General features: G+C 42.5%; 1 protein-coding gene across 1 annotated transcript; it reads right to left on the bottom strand.

The window, feature by feature from the left end:
• Window positions 1-2,859: 2,859 nt before the first annotated feature.
• Ly6k (lymphocyte antigen 6 family member K) lies at window positions 2,860-4,931 on the bottom strand. Its single transcript, XM_028773214.1, has 3 exons — window positions 4,880-4,931; window positions 4,069-4,167; window positions 2,860-3,167 (listed from the first exon to the last, which is right to left on the bottom strand). Exons 1-3 carry the CDS (start codon window positions 4,929-4,931, stop codon window positions 2,860-2,862), a joined length of 459 nt encoding a protein of 152 aa, XP_028629047.1.
• Between the last annotated feature and the right edge of the window lie 13,629 nt (window positions 4,932-18,560).

The following is an 18,560-nucleotide window of genomic DNA, read 5'->3' as shown; positions in this document are numbered from 1 at the left end:
TTGAAGTCACTATGGCTTGGAGTTTTCTGTCATAGCACATGCATTCTAGCAGTGGTACAGCCACAACCTTAGTGACATTATTTAGGAAAGTCCATCCCTTGGCTTATTCACATTAAGTTCTTGAGCTTTACCGGGTCTACCATCTCTGTGTCCTTCAGCCTCCAGCTCCAGGTACCACTCTTTTGTTATGTCAGCTACCACCTTGGTTTGCCTTCCTTCTCTGCCTGCTGGGACACATTTCCACAGTAATAGCACTTAACTGCACTCTACTTATTTTTTTTTCTAGTGCTGAGCATTGAACTCAGGGCCTTGCATGTACTAGACAAGCTCTCTACTTGGCTTGCCTTGGTTACTTTGACAAACACACACACACACACACACACACACACACACACACACCAACCTAACCAGCCGACCCAAACAACAACCAATTTGAGGAAGCAAGGGCTTCTCTTGACTCACAGTGGATACCCCTGGATACAGACTATCCCTGGTAGCAAGTGCTTGCACTCTAGTGGGAAAACAAGTAGCTGTTGTGGACAGTCTGCCACGGTGGGAAAGGTGTGCTGTGGCGCGGGAATGGGAGGCAGATGTCAGACTGTCAGAACACATCTGCAGTCAGGAAGCAGAGAGAGATGAACTCTGATGCTCAGCTCATTTCTCCTTTTTGTGTAGTCCTGGACCCCAGCCTTTGGAATGGTGCTGTCTACATTTAAGCTAGTTCTTCTCATCTCGATTCTCATCTTGATTAACCTAACTGAGAAAAACTTCTCATAAAAATTTGTCTTCTAGATGATTCTAGATCTTGTCAAGGTGAAAGGAGTACCTGTCACAGCCTCGTACTCAGCTCATGTGACTACTTTTGAAACCAAGGCAGAAAACACAATCACTCTGTGGCCTTTTGGAATGGCTCACAGTTAGATACACAACACTCACCTACTTTCCCACTAGTGTGCATGGACTTGCTATCAGGGAAAGCCTGCATTCACTGACATCCACAGTGCTGGGTTCCCCTACGGCTGCTCCCTGCCTTTCACACCATCTCTTCTCTCTCTTGCTCTTAAGGATGTTTGCTATCCACTTTGCTATCACGCTACCCAAAGACCAGCCTCATTTGAAGCTTGTTCTGAGACAGCCAGAGGGATACGACAGACAGAACACAAATATGTTTTCCAAGTATAGCTGCTCACACTTGTAATTCTAGCTTCTTCTTTTTCTCCTCCTCTTCCTCCTCCTCCTCCCTCCTCCTCCCTCCTCCTCCCTCCTCCTCCTCCTCTTCTCCTTCTTCTTTTGACAGCTAAGGAAAGAGAGTCACAAGTTTAAGGCTATCTTGAGCTACGTAACAAATTCCAAGGCAACCTGAAGTATAGAATGAGACCTTGGCGAGGAGAAAGGGGATTCTTCTCCTTTCCAGCCATGAATTTAACAATGTCATTTACTAAACATCACACACACACACACACACACACACACACACACACACACACAGGTCGGGGGCACACTTGAGGGGGAGCTTCTGTGCTCTCCTGTTGCTCTGCCAGGTTGATGGAAGAATTCCCTGGTCTTTGTGTGGTATCTGGCTTGTTCCCATTCCACCCTGTTTACATAACTGCCTTCCCTTGGACCAGTGGGGCTGTGTCTACCATGTAGGCCCCTGCTCATAATGAGCACTCACATAAGATCCTACCCACCGTAGCCCCTGACTTCCCTAAGCACTAACCTCCGCTTCTCTTTCCTTCTGCAGAAAGCCTTCTAGAAAAAGTATCCAACACTTGCAGACAATATACCCTCACTCCCTTCTGCATCTTCATCCCTATGAATGAGGGTATGTTGGGCAATCTGATGGAGGCATTTTCTCAATTGAAATTCCTCTTCCAAGACAAAGATCCAACCAGATAAACAAAAACCCTTCCCAGGACACTGTATTCATTCTCTGATGTGTACACCAACCCCTGCACCCACCCACCCCCAAACCTATTTCTTTGAGTTACTCAACTTTTATGTGAATGGCCTGGCTGTTGTTATTGGTCAGGTCATGGTCAGGGTGTAAACTCATAGCCTGTGATAGACAGATGATATTAGAGAGGCCAACTCCAGTCCTGAAGATACTGTCTGTCCCACAAGAGTTCTTCCTATTCCCTGTCCCCTAAGTAGACCTTGACCCCTATGATAGAGATGCCTCAGGAACAGTATATATTTTCTAGAAGATTCTCCAATCCTCTATACCCAGCTACCTAAGATCAGAGAGGAGATAGAGTGTATAGGTACACCCTGCCCTGACGCTAGGCAAAATCCATGGCAGGAAGTCCTTGTTTGGTAGAGGTCAGCTCCTATGGATGGCTGCAGCTTGCTGGAAATGTGGAGAGCATATACCTGCTGCATCTATCTGGCCCAAGTTTCTGACGGGAAAAAAATAATCTAAGGGTAGAAACTTATAGTTGTGTGCTCATGTGTCAGAAAGTGAGCTAGATAACACAGTTGTTTTCCCTTCAGAATATTTACCTCTAATTACTTCATCTTTCCTTTGGATCCTGGGTCCCTCTGCATATTGTGTTTGTGGATGAGATGTGAGCTTTCCTTCCCCATCAACTCAGAGGCAGTGGAATAAAAAGGGATAGCCTAGGCTTAATTCCAGGGACAGTGGCCAGCAAAACTGTGGCAAGACCTGAGAATGGTTCATACAGAAGCTGAGGAGTTGCTGGTGCTGACAGCTAGGGAACTTTGCATCCTACCTGCCCCTCCAGAGACTGCAGAACTTAAACCACGAGGTAACAAAGGAAAGATACATTTAATTAGAAGGATCCAGCAGGGTACAGAGAATTCAAGCCCCACAAGGCATGTTCCAGGTCCTTCTGTGGCTTACAGCAGGCTGAGGGCTGAGAGGCCATTAGCAATAAGGACCATGAAGCCAGGCAGTAACAGCTCAGTGTATCTATGTCTTCTCTCGCTGGCTTTTCCAGGCTGTTCCTTCAACATCTGGATAGAGGGTGGCCCCTTGTCATTACATAAGTTCCATTTACAGCACCTTACATATAAGAAGGGCATGGGTTTTTCGATCAGAAACTCCTTAGGCTCAATTGGTTGAGACCTGCTAGGGTGTGTAACTGCAGGGGTTGAACACACTCGAGCGCACTGCTTTGACACATAGAAGAAACGTTCGAAAATTCCTAATGGGAAAGAAAAAGAAAGATATTAAGAGTTCAAAGCCCCACTATCAGAGCCTCTCTGGATTAACTGTACCCATTGTGGGCTTTGCCAAATGAAAGCATCAGTTAGAAAGCAGGGCCAAGCTGCTTCAGGATGGACTGTGTCGTCCTACACATACTATAAAGATTTGGAGCTCTATTTACAAACACGGGATCCCTGATCTTCTTAAACACAGGGCTGGCTCAGGTGACTGAAACAGACAGAAGCATACAGCGAGGCCTTCTGGCCATGCTGGCTTAGATGCAGGTGGGAGGCTAGTTTTTGACCCTCACCTTGCATTGCACAAGATAGTTTATTCCCCCACCCCCACCCCCTGCTTTACCATCCTACAAATTTCTTAGAACACAGAGAGATACGGCTGACAACATTATTATAGATAGAATGTTAGGGGTTCCCTGGATCCACTTTAAGAAATTCTTGTAGCCAGTAGTGAATCCTAAAGGACTGAGTCAGTCTGCAACCATCAAAGCAATAGCCTCTTCTCCAAGAATATACATTAAGCTGTAACTCTGTTGGTATTAAGTCCTTCATAAAACCTCCCTGGATGCTATTCCAAGTAAGGCATTTGACATCATTAGAGCTTCATTAAAAAAAAAAATTAAAAAAAAAGATAAAGCTATACTACTCTCCCAGAGTTTTAAATACATTTGACCCACTGCTGCTATTGCACCCCTGCCTGGGTCATGCTACTCAGTGCTGAGGCCTGCACTTGCTTCTCAGAGCTCTTCCTCTCCTGTGTTTTTTTGTTTCTCTGTTTGTTTTTTAAAGGTCACCTTTGATTGACAGCTTCAATTCCTGAAAGCGTTTCTCTCGTTCTGCCCACAGGACCCAAGGGAGAACCCAGAATGAACCAACACTTACGTGTGGCAACCAACAAACAGAACTCTTTTTCGCCAGGACACTGGACCGAATTGGAGCAGTCGAAGCTGTTCTCAGACTCACAGGAGTGACAGTCGATCGCTGTGAACCCAAGAGTGGGGGATTGGAGAGCAGAGAAAAGAGAAAATGAGGCCACTGTTCATCCTGCAGTACCAAACCTGCCATCCTTTCTAGTCCACTGAGCCCCCACTCTCCCCATGCCCACAGTCTGTGCACGTCAACTGGCTTTGGAGCCTCCGATCTGTTCTGTTCTCAGCCTCTGGAGGTTCCCTCTCCTTTCGACTGTGTTTTTTTTTTTGGATCTTCCCATCTGCAAACACTGCATGAACCCACCTTTTACTTTCAATCGACAGCCACCCTCTTCTCCACCCTGCTTGTTTCCAGGTCCCATCTTAGATGGGCAATAGTATCTCTCCTGGGTCAGGATTATGGCAGCTTCCAGGTTTGGGGAAGACAGTGGGAGCACCCTGTCCCACTGATTCCCCATCCTCGGACATACTAAAGCTCCAAGGCCAGGGTGGTCTCGGTTTTCTAGGACTTCCTCACAAGAAGGAAGAGTGATGGGAGAGACAGCCCAGCAGCCCCTGGCAATGAGCAATTCATGCTTGCCCCTAGGGGAAACTCCAAATCAGAAACACATTCATCTCACCCACCCCCACCTCCAGCCGTAGCTTCATGACCTTGGGTCTCACATTCCTGGACTTTAGTGTACCCTACCACAATTGACTCTCTCTGGAGTCTCTAGCCTTCGCCATCTTGTAATCTTTTTGGGGCTTAGGGACACAGTACTTACAGCCCGTCTGCGGTAAGCCCACAACTAAGAGCAAGGCCAGTAGGATCGCCATCTCCAGAGGATGCCTGGTCCTGTTGAGGAGAGGAGCGTGTGACTAGCTCTGCTCACTCAAGTCCCCAGTCCTGAGTGGCACAGAACGCTCCCTCTCCTGGTCCTAATCCCACCCCTACCCCCACCCCGACCCTCACCCACAACCCCGCCACTGCCCCCGGCCTCCCTATCTCCATGTTCAGTTGACCTCCAAGCCCTCACACCACAGAGAACCCTTCTCACACTTTCTACCCCAGACAGTAGATGTTCTGGACCACTTGCTGGCCCTTGAAATGAGTGGTTAATTTGCCGGCACCACCACCACCACCACACTCACTTCCTCAGCAGCCCGTACCTCAGCGTGACCATGGGTCCCCGTGTCTGACTGGCGAAGTCGGAGATTCAACTGGTTTTGGGTCGCTCTCCTCACACTGCCCCCTACAGGGTGCCGCTGGTGCTCTTTCTGGAACATTCCAGCTTCCGCCAGCCTTGGTGTCTCATTGAAGTCCGACCAGAGAGGGCGACTCAGGGTCTGCGTGACACTGAGCAAACAGCGCCCTCTGCCTGACCCCACGACAATTACTCATCTCTTAGTAAGAACCTTTCTTCCCTGGCAGCCTGACACCAGACAGCCCCACTCTGACCTTCCTTATGCCACTGAGGCAGATGTGGCACCAGAGTCTGACTGCGTTCAGATTAGTTCCATGAATGAATACACACACACACACACACACGCTGCTAGACAGACGCGTTTTCAGAACACAGCACCTGCCATCTGGCACAGAAAGCACATCTGTGGATTTATCTTTGATCTGTCCCATAAAGAACCCATTCCAGTTCCTCTTGCCTTCTTTTTACCCTGCTTTCTCCCCATGGTCCTGTGATGCTTTTTGCTTTTTGTTTTTTGTTTTTGTTTTCACAGTTGCATGTATTCTCTAGCCGGAATTTAGCACAGCATGTTTAACTTCTTTAAATAAAAAATAACTTTTTGGGCAGACTTTTTATGTTGTGGGCAGTACTGTATTGTCTAGAATGTCACTCAGTGTATGAAAGTATACACAAGGGCAGCTTCCCACCAATGAGGTGGTAAGTCAAAGGGTTAGGTGTATTTGCCACTTAGATCACTATTCCCAGTGGATAACTTGGTCCCTATGATAAACATAGATAATAATCTGTACACTCTTTTGTTTTTAAGTAAAGAGCATTCTTATCTATCCTTTGGAGTCTCACTATCTTATCAATGCAAATAGGATCCTGGTGTAGTTTTTAGTCTCCATTTTTAATGAACTGGGCTGAACAAGAATTTTTATTTCTAGTGGAGATCAGCATCTATCTATCTATCTATCTATCTATCTATCTATCTATCTATCGTGACCCCTCCTTGTGTGTCTGTGATCCATTTTCCTATTGCTCTCTTTATGACAAGATTAGTTTGTTGTTGTTGTTTTTGTTGATGATGGTGATGATGAAAATTCACCTTCTCCCATTTCCCATTTGCTGCCAGTACTTTTAACAAGTAGAGTGTTTATTTTGTACTGTGTGTCCCGGCCTCCTTGGGTAACTCTAGCTAAATGCTAGAGAAGGAGCGTACAAACAAAAAATTCATGTCTTGCGGCTGTGGAGGCTGGAAAGCCCCAAGATCAAGGCACTAAGAGTCTCTGTGTCTGCTAAGGGCTCTTTACGATGGTACCATCTAAGTTTGATTACACAGTAGAAAGAAGGAAGGGTTGAACTCACACTCAGCAAAACCATGCCCTAGAACCTTTATGACCTAATCAGTCCCTAAAGATTTCACCTCTTAATACCACCACAAAGATTCTGTGTGCGTGTGCGTGTGCGTGTGCGTGTGCGTGTGCGTGTGCGTGTGCGTGTGCGTGTGCGTGTGCGTGTGTGTGTGTGTGTGTTTAGTTTGGAGGAACACCTATACTGGAGTCACAGCCAGTGCAGGATATGGATGCCATCATGTTCACCATCTTGAAGGATGGGTCCTGATCAACATTCCCACCTTGAATTTGGGATCCAGGACTGACTGTGAAATTCTCTGGGATCCCCCAAATTAATGTAACCACAAACATTTCTCAAACAATGAGAACTAATCCTCTGTTATGGATTTCTCTAGTCAACAAGTGACAGGATGATGTAGACTAGCAGGTTCTCAAGCTGAAGGCTGTGACCCCTTTGGGTCAGTTTGTAACAATGAAAATACATCCTACATATTGGATATTTGTATTATGATTTATAGCACTACTAAAATTACAGTTATGAAGTAGTAACAAAAATAATTTTATGGTTGGGGGAGGGAATCACCACAGGACAAACTGTATTAAAGAGCCACAACATTAAGAAAGCTGAGAACCACTGATGTAGACCGACTAAGCATCCAGAGATTCCCAAATTCCCTACCAGTGACCACGTGTTTCCTTGTTACGATGGCAGAATACTTGATAAATGTCAATAAAGATATGGATGGTCACCCCATCCGGACAATTATCTTTGTTGCTACTTCATAACTGTAGTTTTGCTACTGTTGTGAGTTGTAATGTAAATATCTGATATTTCTGATGGTCTCAAGTGATCCTGGTGACAGAGTTCTTTGGACCACAGGTAGAAAACTGCTGAACTAATGGAAAAAAGGGTTTAGTTGGGTTCCCAGCTGGCAGGAGCAGTGAAAGCAAATAGATGGTGGTGGTGGTGGTGAGAATGTACGTATGGAACTTACAACCCCATGGAACAGGAAGGGGAGTCCAGAGAAAGAATCAAACTGTCTATAAATTTCAAGCCTTTTAACCCGCCTCACAAAGATTTTACAACTTTCCCAAAGAGCACCACTAGCTGCAAACTAGTGATCCTGCGGGAAACCCTGTGGGTTTACCTCTAAACCATAGTACCGGCACTGCCACATAGCATGAGACCCTAGCACACATAAAAAAGCATTAGCCAGGTGATTCCCTCAGACTTCTAACCCCATCATCTGTAGTGGGTTGGCCTGATGCTACTTGTATTCTAATGCTAACATAGGTTCTTCAAGACTGGTTGCCCCAGAGACAAGAGAGTCCACACATAAAAGCTATGTGATCCTACCCCCCTCTCCCCCCCCCCCCCCCCCAGTTATTTCTGGTTGGTAAATAAAGATGCCAACAGCTAATAGTTAGGCTTGGGGTTGGAGGAGAAGCATGAAGAGAAAAAGGTGAAGAAGGAAGGAAAAGCCACCATGGGTTAGGCAAGTCAAAGAAACATGACTCTGAGGGCTGGCCAATTGGTGGTAAGAGCAGCCCAGAAGGATCATAGTAAGTAATAATTCAGGGTTTCGATAGAAAAGTAGATTCTAATAGCATAGAGTGTAGGTACCTGCCCAGCTCTTGTGCTGTTTAAAGCTTATTGTAATTGTAAAAGTTGTTTGCGTCCAGGAACTAAATAGTCAAAGGTGGGGTAGAAAGCCTGGGTCAGGCTTAAAAATTTGTACAACAATCATTTGCATGCAGTCGCCAGTGTATGCTGTCAGAAGGTCTGTTGAATATTTTATTTTTCCTTTTTCCTTTTTCTTTTCTTTTTTGTTTTCCTTTTTCTTTTCTTTTTTCTTTTTCTTTTCTTTTTTCTTTTCTTTTCTTTTCTTTTTGTTACCTCCCTGAATAGACAGGCCAAAAAATGCAGCAGTAGTTGGCTCTGCTCGTAGGTCATCTAGACCACTTGATTTGATTCTTGTGGGCCAGTAACAGTCATGAGCTTTCAAGCTCTTTAAATGCTTTCAAGGAGTACCGTCAGGCCGGTCATAGACATCAGGATTTGAAGCTTCCCCTTGCTCATGCTTTCATTTAACTTTGTGTTCCCAGATCACAAAGAGCACAGCCCTGGCATGGAGATTCCAAGCTGCTTCAGGATAACTCAACTGAGGTGTTCCCACCTCAAAAGAATTATCCGTATTGACTGTTTGCTCAGGACCTAGGAGATAGCTTGTGAAGCACTCTAGCATAGGGTCTACTGAACTTCTTCTTGCCCTGGTAATCTATCTGACAGGAACAAAGATAATTTGAAGAAACACCTGTGTCTCTCCTTTTGGTTAAGAGACCCTTAGGATCAGGTGACCCCTGAAAAACTGGAATGCCCATCAGCAATCTCACGCTGGGAAAAAGAGAAATACTGAAGCCTATTGAAAATTAAAGAAGGAACTTGCCTATAAGAAAAGAGATTTCCCACAGTGCTGATTATTTTTCAGACTACCTTAATGGAGGTATTGGGGCTCAGATAATGATGGACAGAGCCATATCTTGACTGGAACTGCTTAGAGAAGCATAACTCTGACCTCCACATGAAACTTAACTTCAGGACCCTGAAGACTGATTGGACTAGGTTAATGGATCTCATTGTCCCTCTGCCCAATGTGACCATATTAACCACTCCATTCTATCTATCTATCTATCTGTCTGTCTGTCTGTCTGTCTGTCTGTCTGTCTGTCTATCTTCCTCTCTCTACTTTTTACTATTAATTTAGCTTATCATGGATAGATGGAAAAAATCTGACTTCTAGGGATATAGACTATGACCCCTTAAGCATGGTAAAACTCTTACCAACAGCTGGACACCATGCGAGAAGAAAGGCAGCCAGAGGAACAGGCTCAGAGTACCTGCACCAGACTTGGCTTGGAATTGCCTTGGTCCCCAGGGCCCTGAGGAATGATTCCCTTCCTAGAGTAAAGTTGGGCTGGGCCCAACCCACAAAGCCACCAAGAGCAGACAGCAGGAGAAAACAGGTACTTTGCTCCTGAGACAACTCTCCTCTAAGCCCTCTCTGTAGCCTGACACTGAGACATTGTCCTGGAGAAACCATATGCTTTGTAATCACTGAAGCAAATGTGGAGGTTTCTGGCCCTATCTTATCCCATCCAGCAGGTCCATTCTAGAGGAGTCAGAAAAGGAAGGTGTTGCAGCTCAATGGGTGGTAGAGCTCATCCTGATGGTGGTTCTTCCAATGAACTCCAAAGTTGTTATAGCCACAGGCTTTTCACTCTAGGAAGGAAGAAAGAACAAGTGACACTGTGTCTTAGGCCACCAAGCTAAGTTGGGCAAGATGAAACATTCATGGGTGTGGTGGTTTGAATAAGATGTCTCCCAATAGTCTCTTGCATTTGAATACTTGGTTCCCACTTGATGGTATCATTTGGGAAGGATTGGGTAATATAGTCTTGTTGGGGGAGGAGTGTCACTCGGGCTGGGCTTGAGATTCCAAAAGGCCTCATGCCACCCTCAGTGTAATTCCTGATTTCTGTTTGTGGTTCAAGATGTGAGCTTACAGCTCCTGCTCCAGACATCTGCCACCTGCTGTCTCCACTCCACATGGTGTCATGAACTCTCTAGAACCGTAAGGCCAAAATAAACTCTTCTATAAGTTGCCTTCAACATGGTATTTTATAACTGTAAAAGAAATAACAAGTATAGTGGCCTCTTGGTTTATCCAATTTGTAGGTCTTACCACATGGACCCAAATGTACTGCACTCCCAGTCTCAACACCAGCATCCATCCATGTGGTTCATTTGCTTTCCCTGGACTCACCCGTTCATTCCTCCTACACTTGCTTCTAAGGCCAACCTCAGGAAGACAGCACATATCCAGTGGCCAGCTTCTCCATAAGACCACCAGACACTAAATACTCATCCACTGTAGACAGCTGAAGATGATTTCCAGTTGGCCCTTTCATTGGGAAAAGCATAGAAATCTAAACCCCAGTTTCAAATGTCTATTTTAGTAAAATGAGACAACAAATCTCTTGGTCTTCCAAGTCAACTTTTGTTGTAGAAATTTTTAATCTTAATTCTGGGTTTCTACCTGACCCTTTGACCATTTAGTTTTTGGATAAAAGACACACACAGCCTTTATATTTATAATATGCCTTAATCAGCATTAGAGCTGAACAGATAGCTATCCTCTATGCTATTAGAATTTATTTTTCTATCAATAACCCTGAATTATTACTTACTAAGTTTTATCTAGGCTGCTCTTAAGTTCAATCAGCCAGCCCTCAGGACCATGATCTCTTGAACTCACCTCACCAACGGTGGCTTCTTCATTTGCCTTCTTCTCTCTCCTCATGGTTCTCCTCTGACTCCAAGCCCTGGAATCCTAAAGCCCATCTATGTCTCTTCTGCCCAACTATTAGCTGTTGGCATCTTTATTTACCAATCAGAAGTAACCTGGTGGGGCAGGGGCACATAACATCTACCTGCAGACTCCAGATCTTGGGGACCTGCACTTAGTAGTACAATAGATAGCAAGATCAAACCTCAGCATTTTATAAACATTGTGAAGAGTTCATCAATACTTCAAAAAAGACACCTTGTTGTTTCAACAGGATCAAAGTTATTTATGTCTCAGTATAAAAGGATTTCAACCCTAGGAATTGGGGCTCATTTGTAACCACAGATAACAACTTTTTGCAACTTTTTAATGAGAACACCTTTTACATAAAAAAGCATCCCACTTCTTAAAGCTCCTTTACAAAAAATACATAAACTACTTGGAATTCTTATGCCTCTTCATAAAGAAATGATGACTTTTATGCACTATGGTGCATAAAAGAAATTAATCATTACAAATATATTTTAAACATGTAATATTTAAAATTACATGTTTAAAATATATTTGCACATTTTAATATGTCTCTGTGTGGGTTTTTTTCCAGCAAAAAATCTTTTTCTCTTACAATGTGTCTCTACTTAGCTTGGAAAGGTGGCTCAGAACTTAAGAGCACTAGCTGCTCTTCCAGAGGATCCAGGTTCTAGTTCCAGTACCTGCACTGTGGATCACAGACATAACTCTAGTTTCAAAGAATCTGATACCCTCTTCAGGCTTCCCTGGGCAATATATCTTCATGTACACTGTATTACATTTACAAGGGCATACATGCAACCCATACACATAAAATAAAGATAGTTTTTCTAATGTGCATGAGTGTTATATTTTCCGTTCTTTCTGCCAATTCTTGCATGTATTGCACCAGAATGAAGACAAGTGGATCCACCCTGCTTCTCCTCTCCATGTAATCTCCTCAACCCCTCCGATCTAACCTGGATCCCTCATCCAGTGCCCTGGCCTAGTCTGGTCACCTCTGCTTGGGCTTGGGACAGGACACATCCTACCCACCCTCAACATATAGGCGCTTCTTGCACTGTATCTCAGCCTCTCTGAGCAGCCAGATGCTGCGTATCTTGTACCAAAATCTAACTGGGTGAGTCCTCCTGATCTTCTCTTTCCTGACCACTCCATAATCCCCAGATTTACCCTCAAAACTCCAGGCTTGGAGAAGGGTGCATATTAAATACTCTTGTGTATACTTGGCTTTATTCTACCTAAGTTTTACCCAAACTTAAGGCTCAACCTGGTCCACATCTCTTGTGTTCTGGCCTAACCCATTCTGTCCATATCCAACACAGAACTTACAAAAGAAGTCCCCATGTCCAAACTTCATGATAAAAATGCAGAAAATATGAAAAATCATAGCAGTGTCTTCCCCATAAAACCCACCAGTACTATAGAAATGTTTGCCAATGAGAATTACCAAGATGAAGCACAAGACACAGAACTTGAAAGAGAAATCCTAAATACTGTCAAAGATTTCAAGGAGCTTCAAAGAGACACAAAGAAACAGCTTAATGAACTTAAAGAGAATAAACACTTGGGTGAATCCCAAGAAAATACAAACATAAAGCTGACGAAAAAAAAAAAGACAGTCCAGGAATTGAATAAAATTCAACAAAGAGATAGAAAGTTTGAGGAGGGCGCAAACTGAAATGAATATATAAATATTCCAATAACCCAACAAGGAAAGTCAAGAGGTAGAGCCTTACAAATAGAATGAATCAGTCAGAAGATAGAATATCAGGGCTTGAAGATAAAGTAGAGTATCTAGATAAATGAACCAAAGACTGTGAAACACACAGAGAGAGAGAGTGAGAGAGACAGAGAGAGACAGAGAGACAGAGAGACAGAGGGAGAGACAGTGGGAGAGGGAGAGAGAGAGAGAGAGAGAGACAGAGAGAGTGAGAGAGAAACACATAGGAATGTGGGACACGGTGAGAAGACCAAACCTTCAAGTTATGGACTAGATGAGGGGAAGAATAGAAGACCAGAGACATAAACAGATCTTTAACAAGATCATAGAAAGAAACTTCCCGAAAGTAAAGAAAAATGCATCCATAAAGACAATAAGAAACACACAGGATCTCAACAAAGCGCAACTAGAAAAGAAAACTCCCACAGTATATCATATAGTCTAAACACTAAGTGTACAGAACAGAGAAATATCAAAAGCTGCAAGCACAAGTCACATAATCACCTATAAAGGAAAACTCATCAGCTGATTTCTCAATGTAGTGTTAAAAGCCAGAAGAGCCTGGAGCAATGCATTCCAAGTCCTGCCTAAAAGACCATGAGTGGCAACCTATAGTCCTGTACTCAGTGAGGTAACCTGCCATGATTGAAGGAGGAGAGAGAGAAAAACTTTCTAAGATATAAACAGCCTAAAAAATCAGATACAAGATCCAACCTAAGGAATATTTCAAGCTGAAGAAAAAAGTGAGCATAACCAAGAGACAGTAGAAAGACAGTAAAGCTGTAATTACTGGACCACAAAACACCACCAGGGATGCAAACAGCACCACATAGAGTTAACAACACAGTGACTGCAGTAACACTGGCTTTCAATCATAGTTTTAAATATCAATGGCCTCATTTACTGAGCCAAAGATATAGGCTAGCTGAAAGGATTGAAATACAAAATCAATCTAACTGTTGTCTACAAGAAATACATTTTAGTTTTAACCATAAATATGTCATTAGAGTGAGCAGATGCATGAAAGGACGGACTCCAGTCAAATGGGACCAGAAAGCAAAAAGGTACTACTATGCTAATATCTGATAAAATAGACTTCAAACTAAAACTAATCAGACGAGATGAAGAGGGACACATGATTATAATCACTAGACAGTTAACAAACAAGTCGTTGCTATGGTAACCACACATGCACCAGACTCCATTGCATCCAATTTCACAAAAAGTGTACTAGGAATTAAAGACATGGATTAATATAAAATAATAATAATAATAATACCTTATTTCGGTACCCTATTTTCTTAGGTCATCTAAACAAAAATAAGCAGAAAAGCATTAGAATTAAAGAGTATTATACATAAAATGGGCCTTAGAAATATCTACTGTATATCCCACTCAAACACACACACACACACACAGACACACACAAGCATGTGCATGGACACACATGTGCATGCATACAAACACATGTGCGCACACACACATGTACACACACATGCATGTACATGTACACACATGTCACCCCCACAAACGCACATGCACACACACGTACCACAGCATTCTACACAGCAGCACACAGAGCTTCTCTCAAACAAACCACATCTTGGGAAACAAAACAAATTTTAACTAATTCAGAAAGACTGAAATAACACCAAGTATGCTATCAAACAAACAAACAAAAAAAAAATCTCCAGGAAGTAAACTCATGGAGATAAAACAAGCCATTAGTGAAGGAGAAAAGGGTAAAGGAAAAAAATCAAGAATGAAAAACTTTTACTGGAAGTGAATGAAAATGAGAAAAGAAAACACCAGAACGTCTGGGAAGGATGAAAGGGTCCTATGAGGACACAGCTTTATGGTTTTATGTGAAACCAATCCTTCCACCGCTTTTTTATATAAACAAAAGGCTGGGAACATAAAAATGTGATCATAGAGTCCAGCAGCTGCTGAGGCCACAAGTGCATACCCAGTAGAACCTTCCCACGCTCACAGGCATGTCAGACACCTTACAGAAACACTGTCTGTGGTCCCTAGCTAATAGACTTACATGTGCCAGGATTTATCACCTGGGAAAGTGAGTTTACATGCAAGTAGATATTGGTGGCTGTGAAGAACCACCAAGAAGAAGCTAAAAATTAGGAGGTGATCTTCCTGAGATGGTTCTGCCATGGACCTTCAAAGTTAATTAAATTAATTATTTAATTAGAATTGCTTATATCACTAGGTATTAGCCCACCCTTTTGAGCAGATCTTTGCAGAACAACAAAGATGTACTGTCTTATAGTGATGCTATATAGACAAATAGATGGCTTCTTAATTCTTAATGATGATCCTATAAGAATTCCTAAAATTATATTAATAATTATTAAGCTCTTTTATAATAGGACTGCTATTAAATCTTTTCTGATGTCAAAACTGCAGTGAGAACTCTACCAGTCTTCAAGTGTCATGAGTTAATTGTTCCTGAGATAGCAAGCTCACATCTACAACTTAGAGCACACAGCAAGAGGTTGTAAAACAATTAACCAAAGATCATAAAAATGTAATAAACTATTTACTATAGGTGCAAGAACAGAAGATTCCTGGGTTTTATCTATACAAAACTTCAGTGATAACTTAGTTATGGTCTCTTAGTTAAAACTCTCCATGAATCTGTAGAGCTAGTGAGAGATGATGGATGTTTAGTCAGATAATTAATTACTCTTAATGGATATGCATGCAAACATTCTCTGTTGCAAACTTATTATTCAATTTATGATTTGAATTTATGTTTGAACTTCTAGTAAACTTTTGTAAAAAAAAAATGGGGGGTGGGGATAGGGATACTTGGAAAGACCACGTGATCTCTTCTCCTAGAAAAGGTACAAAAGACTAGGAAGCATTACATTGGAGGGTATACCATTGAAAAGATATAGCACTTGGAAGCATAGTATTGTGAGTAAGGCATTGGGAGCAAGGACATTATTGCATCAGAACAGGAGGAGAGAGCAAAATTAGAAGGAGAATGCAGAGTGGAATGACTTAGAAATTATGAGGCAACCCAAAAAATTAAGAGAGCAATACGCAGGATGCAGAGGAAAAGAAGAAACAAAAGCAGCTGCAGAGCAGAAGGAGCAGCCAGGCTTCTCCTTACCATGGGACAGAACAGATCTTTTCTTAATAGCAAGGCAGGCTTAATCTTTTTTTTTTATATGTAGCCAAATTTATTGTAATAATTTTACTATTGCAATTATATGCAAAAATATAGTCTAACACAATATTCTAAAGAATGAACAGTTTGGAGTTAGCTAAAATCATGATCATATTAACATTACATAATATGTAATACAATATACAAGTTTCATCCATTTGTGGTATGTAATTAAACATTTTAACATCCCTCCAAATTTATGGAAAACAATTAATTTTTTTCTTATAATTTATTTATTTATTTATTTATTTATTTATATAAATAATTTATTTTTTTTCTCAAATCGTAATTCATTCACACTGGGGTTATAAACTCAGGAAGGCAGGATGTGGGGAAGGGGATGACACTGGAGTGTGGGTGTTCAGGGGGAATACAGATATCTTTCAGAACCAGGTATCGGCTAGGAGAAGGTTCAGGGGACAGGTCACTATGACTCTGCCTATGACTCACTTGTCCTTATCTAAGTTGGTATTGTCTGCCAAGGCTACCTATTTACAAGGTCTATGACTACTCGGGCTGGTAAATTTCCACAAAAGCTGCCTGTACAATAGTTTATAGCCATCTGTTTCAATGTTTTTTCACAGAGACCCAAGACTTGGTGTTAGTATACATGTATGACAGGCCTATTGCTGATTTTAGGCATATGGCTGTTTTTAGGCCTTCAGTGTGTAAACAGGGCTGTCCCTGACATCTCTTCCCTTCTCTAAGTATAGAAGGGTTGTGGCGATTCTAATCTTGTAAAGGCGGGGATAGAGGCCTGACCTCCAGCAATTGAAGGGGACCTTGTAATGGCTCTGGTCCCCCTGTCGTTGTCCAGTGAGGCATGAGGGCCATACCCATCCCATGTCTTTTTCCTGGAGAGGGGATACTTTTGACATCAACCCCTATGCAGTCAGGCTTGTCTCTCAGGGAACCCAGAGAGATACTTTTAACTTTTATTTATATTCCCTTGCAGTGCTTAGCCTCGCAGCCTAAGCAAAAATTCAGATCACCAGTCAGAGGGGGTTCTGGGTGGCCCCTCTCTGCTTGGTCTAGGGGCAGAAGTGCCCTCTTTTAGGTTGGGTGGAGATGGGTTTTGGGAACACCCTGGATAAATTAACAACCTCATCTTGAGTCTCGTGGTCCTCCATAGCTAACTTATGATAATGTTACTGAATAGGTTTTGCTACCAAATTATTTATCTGTTGTTTCACAGAGTTAGTCAGCCTATTTGAGGCCCAGGGACCGGCAGAAATAAGCAAAAACAACCCAAATAATGGTCCCAAGATGGGAGGAAGTAGTGTTGACAACCTTGGAGAGGCTGAAAAACAATTCTTGTACCAGCATTCATCTGTCTCTTTTTCTCTCTGATTTTTCTCAGGGCCTTCACTGACCTATTTCATGTTCTCTTTAACCCTCCCTGTCTTCTCTATGTAAAGGCAACCTTCCTCTTTAAGGGCTGTACACAGTCAAGAGCTGTACACAGCCTTTTCTATTTTAATAGAGTAAATCAAGTCCAATAAGGATCTTTGGAATTTTTGGAGGTCTCTTCAGTGAAACGAGGGTTTTCTTCAGATTAGTGATGTCAATCTCTAGTTGTTTGATGTTCTTGTCAGTGGCCCTTCAAAGGTCTGAGTAGTATAAGTTCGGAGGCCAGCATCTGGATTCACGGGTGATTCATTTTTACCTGAAATGCTGCCCGAGTTAAAGCTCCTGGGAGGCCCTCTTTCCCTCGGATTTCTGAGGTTGGATACAGAGCTGCCGCCTGAGACCTGCTCTATGCTCAGGCCCAGACAGGAAGTCCGGCAGGCTTAATCTTACTAAAGAGAACAAAGTTTTCTTCTTACAGACTTGAGTTTAATTCATTTAGCAATAAAAGGGTATAAAATTTTTCTCTACGCAATAAAGATTGGAGTTCGTTTTTCATAGAGAATGAGTGAGTTCTTTCTGCACTGGAGCTTGGTCTTTTGCTCCAATACATACATAAGAATAGATGTGTGTGTTAAGTATGTGATTAGAAGATAGTATGAAGCCAGGCACAACTGGTTTGAATTAAAATGTATGAATGTGTGTGCATGAATATGTATATGTGAATTCATAATTTATGTGAGTTTGATCCATATTTGCCTGTGCAAAACTTTTCCTTCTGCGAGCTTAAGAGACTCTTCTCCTTATTCAGTAGAAATTTATTGTGCTAAACTTCTGCCTAGCCTGCCAAGCAAGAGGCATCTGGAAAAGATGGAAAAGTGTCTATCAATTAATCCTTTACTTTATCCTCTGCTGTTTTACGATGAGATGATAAACGCCAGAGACTGCAGTTTCTGGCCTCAAGGAAACTCAGGCAGATCAGCTACAGTAGCAAAGTGACTTAGACTTAAGATAGGTAAACATTTTATTATTGTACAGCAACCCTAAATATCTCAGAACACCACTTTTCACCCAATCACACTGCCTCAAGAGAAACCAAGAAGAAAGAACAGCCAGGAATGACCCTACCAACTGGCTACACCTCCAACAGGCTAAACCTGAAATATTATGCCAGTTCAAAGAAATTATAAGTGCGTGTGTGTGTATGTGTGTGTGTGTGTATTTCTCAGGTACCAAAGAACAAACTTCATGAAAGTTCAATCTTTGGTAATGTCCAGAAAATAAAAATGTA

The sequence above is a fragment of the Grammomys surdaster genome, unplaced genomic scaffold, assembly GCF_004785775.1.
Source record: "Grammomys surdaster isolate TR1022 unplaced genomic scaffold, NIH_TR_1.0 224, whole genome shotgun sequence".
NCBI classification, from domain to species: domain Eukaryota; kingdom Metazoa; phylum Chordata; class Mammalia; order Rodentia; family Muridae; genus Grammomys; species Grammomys surdaster.
This window is presented reverse-complemented; position numbering and strand designations above follow the sequence as displayed.

What these genes read in the sequence shown, in the direction of transcription:
- Ly6k (XM_028773214.1), bottom strand. Translation starts at nt 4,931, where the DNA reads ATGGCGATCCTACTGGCCTTGCTCTTAGTTGTGGGCTTACCGCAGACG. An exon ending in GGGCTTACCGCAGACGGGCT is followed by an intron (nt 4,168 to 4,879) that starts GTAAGTACTGTG and finishes TTGGGTTCACAG; the next exon opens with CGATCGACTGTCACTCCTGT. An exon ending in CTGTTTGTTGGTTGCCACAC is followed by an intron (nt 3,168 to 4,068) that starts GTAAGTGTTGGT and finishes CTTTCCCATTAG; the next exon opens with GAATTTTCGAACGTTTCTTC.